This window comes from Sinocyclocheilus grahami, unplaced genomic scaffold, assembly GCF_001515645.1.
Source record: "Sinocyclocheilus grahami isolate Dianchi unplaced genomic scaffold, SAMN03320097.WGS_v1.1 scaffold549.1, whole genome shotgun sequence".
Classification (NCBI taxonomy): domain Eukaryota; kingdom Metazoa; phylum Chordata; class Actinopteri; order Cypriniformes; family Cyprinidae; genus Sinocyclocheilus; species Sinocyclocheilus grahami.
The window spans coordinates 760739-767389 of record NW_015505728.1 but is presented as its reverse complement, the minus strand read 5'-3'; the positions used below and the strand labels follow the sequence as shown (position 1 = coordinate 767389).

The 6651-nt window shown below is 36.3% G+C and overlaps 2 protein-coding genes across 2 annotated transcripts in view; both read right to left on the bottom strand.

Annotated features, from left to right (window-relative positions):
- The window catches only part of LOC107555908 (carbamoyl-phosphate synthase [ammonia], mitochondrial), a 26086-nt gene extending 25024 nt beyond the window's left edge, over positions 1-1062 (bottom strand). The window contains exons 1-2 of the mRNA XM_016238850.1: positions 960-1062; positions 754-849 (exon numbers count right to left, since the gene is read on the bottom strand). Coding sequence (XP_016094336.1) covers positions 754-849; positions 960-995 — 132 coding nt within the window. The 5' untranslated portion in view covers positions 996-1062. The remainder of the gene's footprint in view (positions 1-753; positions 850-959) is intronic.
- Positions 1063-1191: 129 nt separating this feature from the next.
- Positions 1192-4641, bottom strand: LOC107555907 (carbamoyl-phosphate synthase [ammonia], mitochondrial-like). Its single transcript, XM_016238848.1, has 11 exons — positions 4463-4641; positions 4216-4325; positions 3691-3835; positions 3215-3304; positions 3079-3135; positions 2893-2985; positions 2728-2817; positions 2516-2644; positions 2113-2219; positions 1777-1918; positions 1192-1331 (listed from the first exon to the last, which is right to left on the bottom strand). The coding sequence occupies exons 1-11, from the start codon at positions 4553-4555 to the stop codon at positions 1194-1196; spliced, it is 1194 nt and encodes a 397-aa protein (XP_016094334.1). The 5' UTR covers positions 4556-4641; the 3' UTR covers positions 1192-1193.
- Between the last annotated feature and the right edge of the window lie 2010 nt (positions 4642-6651).

Below are 6651 nucleotides of genomic sequence, written 5' to 3'. Positions count from 1 at the left end.
GGGGGGGGGGATTTCAAAATCACACAAGGTCTCCAGATAATACTAATCCCATGCGAATAGGGCTAAAGACTCACCAAAAGCCAGGGGAAAAAATCTCAAAAGAGAGATTTCAGAGATTTTCAGAATTGATAATAATAAAAAATATGGCATTATGTGTATATTACTAACAGGCCTTAAGTTTGCCCTGCCGTTTTGTTTTGGATGCTGATGTGCTAGTGTCCCAACTAGCTTTACCAGCAAGCATTTTTGCTGATGAACAACACATCTAAGGATAGCAAAGCTGCAAAAAAAAAAACTAGCACTAACTAGCTTACTATACACCATCTTGAACCTGCATAGAAATTTATGCAAAGGCCTAAACCAGTGGTCTCAAACTCAATTCCTGGAGAGCCACAGCTCTGCAGAGTTTAGCTCCAACTCACACCTGCTTGGAAGTTTCTAGTAATCCTGAAGACCTTGATTAGCTGGATCAGGTGTGTTTGATTAGGGTTGGAGCTAAATTGTTCAGAGCTGTGGCCCTCCAGGAATTGAGTTTGAGACCAATGGCCTAAGTGGGTTTTGTCAACAAAATGTGCTCAAAAAGACTCTATTTGCTGCTAATGGTTAAAAAAAACTCAGGGCAAGAATGTCTGTGGAAAGGTGATACTTGGATGATCTGATCTGATCAAAGGTGGTACTTGGCCTGAAAGGTCCTAAAAGGACTGAATTTATTGAAAAGAGGCACAACTAGCAGAGATCAACAAAACTTCTCACCTTCATAGCTTTAACAGCCTGGGATCCCGAGTAATCAAACTCTCCTGCCTGACCGATGGACAGGCCTCCAGATCCCAGCACCAACACTTTAGACACCTGGGAAAAACAACAAACAAGTACCTGTATCTGTACTCAACACCATAATAAAGTACCTATCCTATCCTATGCAGACAGGACTTCCAACTTATGTAGTTTGTCTCCCCCACCTGGATTCTCTGAGGAACAGCAGGTTTCTTTGGCATCACAGATGCGATGCTCCCCTCCTTCCCATTCCTTATCAGAGAGATGAAAGCATCAAACAGGAACTATAAAAGATAATTGAAGAAAGTGCTCAAGTACACTGGTTGGTTTTTAATGAAATAATCAGCACCCTGCTGTGTAGGGCAGCCATGTATGAATCCCTACAGAGGATTCAACACAACATGATCAAGAGAGAACATTCAGCCATGAAAAACAAAAAAGATCAGACTCTTCACGATCCTCTGACAGTGCTGCGGTACCTCTGTGTCTGTGGGTCCTCCTTTGGCCTCGGGGTGGAACTGAGCTGTGAACACTGGCTTGGTATTATGCATAATGCCCTGAAAGAGAGAAAGAGAAAACAGTGTTAGGCTCTAACCCAGATTCCACTAAAAACAAAACAAAGCTTTTTACACATATAAAGCTTTTCTAAACAACCTAAGAGTTAATTTGGAATAACCATTAAACCAATGCTGAGGTATGTTACTTTAACAGCAAAATGCATTACTAAAAAACCTTCCAAGCTCTTGCAATTAATTTTTCGTCAGCCAGTCACAGTTCAAGCAAAAGTTCACACAACAATGAAAAACTTTATTACTTATGAAAGTAAGTACTTTTTTTTTTGGAGCCTGACAGACAGAGTCCCCGTTACTGACATTATATTTAAAAAAAGCCAACCCAAAAATCCACATTTTCACCCGTATTACATGGAAGAGAGAAAGTCTTTGGTTTAGAATGTTTGGAACGACACAGGGTTGGTTAAATTATGAACAATTAAATCCAGACCTCATTGGTTCCATCATTTGCATTGATGAAGAGAGGACTCCAGCCTGGAGGAAGGGACTCGCTGTCTATGCCATACCCATGATTCTGAGCTGTGATGAAAGCTTGGCCCGTCATCACGTTCACAACTGGCTGGTTTTGGCCCCTGTACAAAATGAGAAAAAAAAATGTTTTATTAGTCTAAGGACATAAATGACAAAAGTTAAGTTTTCTCTTCTTCTGCCAGAATAATTTTGCATTGTATTTCATTCCCAGACACACATTATAACAAATTTGACATATAATCAGTAAATTATGGTCTATTTACCATAAAATATGTTGTATAATAATAATTTGTACCTGTTTCCCATTGGTAGTTTATAAGACTGTGCACCAGCTGCCAGAGCTGTGATTTGATTCCCCATACAAATACCAAACACTGGCTGAGGACGATCACTTTCCAGCACCTGACAGTCATTATGATGGCAAGATGAAAGATAAACATAGTGTGACAATTTATTGATTTCAAATATCCATATTAGTTAGTGTGGCTGAATTTAATCTTTTTTTCATTTGTTTTCCAATTTAAATAATAGTCAGTGCCAGCTGTTGTTCGCAACCCACTTTACTTCTGTAATATGACATAAGAAAATTGACTATTGGTTACCAATACGGCTTAATTAAGTGTAATTTCAGATGAAAGATGTTCTCTTTTTTTTTTAAATAACATGCACAGATGACAATGCTATCCTTCATTCTGTACCTTGCGGACATTTTGAATCAGGGTATTTGCCAGTGAAGGATCTCCTGGGCCGTTGGAGATGAAGAGACCGTCATACTCCAAACTCATCAGGTCTTGGTCCCATGGCACTAAATGCACTTCTGCTCCACTCTAGGATATAAAAATGAAAAGTCTTGAAATATTGCCTGTTGCTTCCACATCTTTCTAGGGGCAGAAAGACCACAATTCCTTACCTTGACAAGTAGTCTTATAATGTTGTGCTTGATTCCACAATCAACAGCAACCACTTTGATAGGACTGCCTTTCCCAAACACTTGAATATCCTTAAAGCAGGAAAATTCATGGTGAACACTCACTGAAAATGTAATGCACAGCAAACTACCAAGCATGCTGGTTACCTTGGTGGAGACCTCAGCTACGAGATTTCTCTGGTTTGGGTCTGTGATCTCCACCGTCTGTCCATCAAATTCAATCTTCCCCAAAACGGTACCCTTATTCAAAGAAAAACAATAGGAACCTTCAGAATGTATTTAAAGCATCATTTTGGACAAACTGCATCCTTGTGCTGTGTGCAGTGTGCTGACCTTGTCTCTAATGATCTTTGTTAGCATCCTGGTATCTATCCCAAAAAGAGCCGGCACCTGCAAGAACAGGGAAAAGATATATGCTTTTAATACTTACTGTGGAAGTGAGTAGAAATTAGAATATATGGAAACCCACCTTCTCCTCTTGAAGCCACTGTGCCAGTGATTTGACAGAGTTCCAGTGACTGTACTCAGAACTGTAGTCCTGAACCAGCAGTCCTGACACCTTCCAGCAACAAAATATATGGCAAGATAAGGGTTAAATATACACTAATATTTGTGATTTTTTTAAAAAATGCTTTTACAGAAGTCTCAAAGTCACAAAGGCTACAATTATGCAATCAAAAATACAGAAAAAACAATATTGTGAAAAAGTATTACAATTTAAAACAACTGAAGACTGGACTAATGGCAGCTGAAAATTCAACTTTGGCATCAAAGTAATAAATGAAATTTTAAAATATATTAACATATAAAACTGTTATTTTAAATTGTATGTATTTGGCAGATGATTGTCTCTAAAAAATGACTTATACTGCATTCCAGGTATATATTCTGTCATTTTGTGCATTCCATAAGGACTCAAACCCGTGATTTTGTCATTGCTAGTACCTGAATGCGATCAGACTCCACATTTTTCTTCAATCCCAGCTCATCCAGTTGCTGTGTATTAGGAACACCGTAGTTTCCAACAATGGGGTAGGTGAGGGTCAGGATCTGCCCTCTGTAACTGGGGTCTGTCAGAGCCTCAGGATAGCTGGAGATCATACGCAAACTTTAAGACCATACTTTTTATATTAAACGCTAATATGATCATCTCAAAACTACAAAAGGAAACTGGAAATACTGACTTGACAAAATAAATAAATAAAGCATTTAGGTGTTATGTAGCTAAAACTTTTGAGAAGAGATTTTCACTTTGAAAACTATGTGGCTGCAAGAGCGTTCTGGATGGCTGGTAGACTGATGCCAGGCTGAAGGACTTGAACACTTGAAAGATTTAGGAGGAGTTACAGCTGAAGTATTTGAACTCGGGTTAGAAAATGTTTTTACATGATTGTTGCCAGTGATTTGTCATCAGGGAAGTTGTCTCTTTTGCCAAAACACTATGACCATATTCAGAGGGTCCCTTCTTACCCAACTAGTCCAGTGTTGAAGACCAGCTCTCCAGCTGCAGAGTGATCATGGCCGAAAGAGTAGCCCTTCATCTTCGTGCCATCTTCAAGCACCAAGTGCGCAGTCTGAGCCTGGAAATCAGACTGTATTTAAAAGCAACAAATGTGTGGATTCATGATACACAACAAGTAAATGTAAGGCAGACTGTCAGTTTTCCCCAAAGCTTCTTTACCTCGTATCACTCAACCAATTAACTCAGTTAACACACCTTCATGCTGAGCAATCTTGTCGAAGTTCTCCAGTTGCGCCATCCCAGCCTCAATGATTTGGCAACTCCACAGACTGTTAAGATTTTTGACATATTCTGTCCAGAAGTTTTCTTTTCTCCTTATTAATATGCGCTATTGTCAAACTACCTGTGAATATCAACTATGAAAGGGTTTTAAATATTTCCATGCACCGGTGAATGCAGCGCGCTCTGTTCACCTGCTGCCGCTGTGAGAGAAGTTGTAAATCAACTCTGGAGCGCGAGAGAGTCTCATTCTCATCGCTTACTCAACGTGCTGTGCTCTGATTGGCCAGTTTGACTTCGATGGCTGAAGACGATAATCAGCGTTTTAAATCTGTAAATCGTGTTCAGTTTAGGCCTCCATATGAAATAATTCAACACCACACAACTCTAATTTTAAGATATATTTTCAAATATATTACAATGAAAATTTGAAACTAAAACTAAAAGTTTTCGTTTAATGAAATAAACCTGAAATAAAATAAAATGATTGATGAAAAATCTAAACTTATAAAACGAAAACTAGATATTTTGCCTAGCTGAAATAAGTGTTGAAATACTTACATTTCTAAAAACTCAATTTAAAATAAAAAACTCATACTCAACTAATAGAAATGACAAAACATAAATCATTCAAACTAAAATGAAAATGAAAACTGAATGAAAGCTAATTCATAATATTAATAAATACTGTAATAGTATATAATAATACTAAAATAAGAATGATTAATAGCATTAATGCAGTTTTATTACGGTAACTGCATGGCAACATTTATAGTAAGTTGATTTGATAATAACATCTAGTAACCCTTGTGCGGTCTTCGGTCACTTCTGACCAGAGAATTTTACATTTAGAATTTTTTTAAATCGTAGCTTCACCAGAATGGTACGAAACTTTGTGACTTTTATGGCACTTGGTATGTGAACACACAAAAAAAAAAAATTGAGGGCATGATTTGAAAAAGCTAAGTGATCGTAAAAAAAATAGTCACACTCATGGTCTTCGGTCTGGAAAGTGGGGAATACCATAGGAAACCGACCATAGGAAATGAATGGGAAATAGGGAAAAAATAGAGTGTAAAACAGCTTCATCCACTCACACAAACTTACACACACTCAGACGCACACATACAGAATTATACATACTCAAATGAATTGGTATGGCTATAACCATATAGCCAAAGAAGACTTAAATAAGAGGTTAAAATCAGATCAGACCCAGAAGGATTAAGCTCTGACAAAGCATTCATGTTCATTTTTGTAACATTTTTATAAAATTTTAATGTTTTGTGTAACAAAATGCTTTCTGTATACAGGTTTGAATGTAGTAATAATAATGCAAAAACCTACACTTCAAATCAACATTTAAAACAACAAAAAATATAAACCTTGACAAAAAAGTAGTCTTTGAGAATGCCTTAATTATACATTTAAATCCACAACCTAATAAAAGTTAACAATTATGTATAAAAACAACTAGGGAATTCACAAGCCTCTCTATAGAGTCCTATACAGAAATGTAGTGGTTACACCATGAAATTACAGGTTTTTCTTTTTTTGCTCTCACCAGGAGGTGCTATTCTGCCTTCAAAAATTGTATTTTAAAGGCATAGTCTCTATTTTAATCTGAAATACTGCATTAATTGAAAAATAATTTTAAAAAAATTAGAACAAAAAATTTGACTTTTTCAGTGGGCAAGTTTATCATAATTATTGCATAAATATTCATTAGTACCATCAAATTATCTCAAAATACAAAATAAAAAAATATATATATTATTGAACAAAATATATTAGATTGATTTTACTGAAGAAGAAAAAAAAGTTACATTTCAGGTGTCCGGTCACTTTTGACCGCGAAGACCATGAGTGTGACTCCCAAATGAGGAGCGCACAAATATCACCAAAAATTGTAATTGAGAAAAATAATAAATAATAAAATATAACGCAATGTATAAATCTGTTTAGAAGTACAATTTCAGTATGGAGGTGCTATTCTGCCTACAAAAATTGGATTTTAAAGGCATAGTCTCTATTTTAATCTGAAATACTGCATTAATTGAAAAATAATTGTAAAAAAATATTAGAACAAAAAATTTGACTTTTTCAGTGGGCAAGTTTATCATAATTATTGCATAAATATTCATTAGTACCATCAAATTATCTCA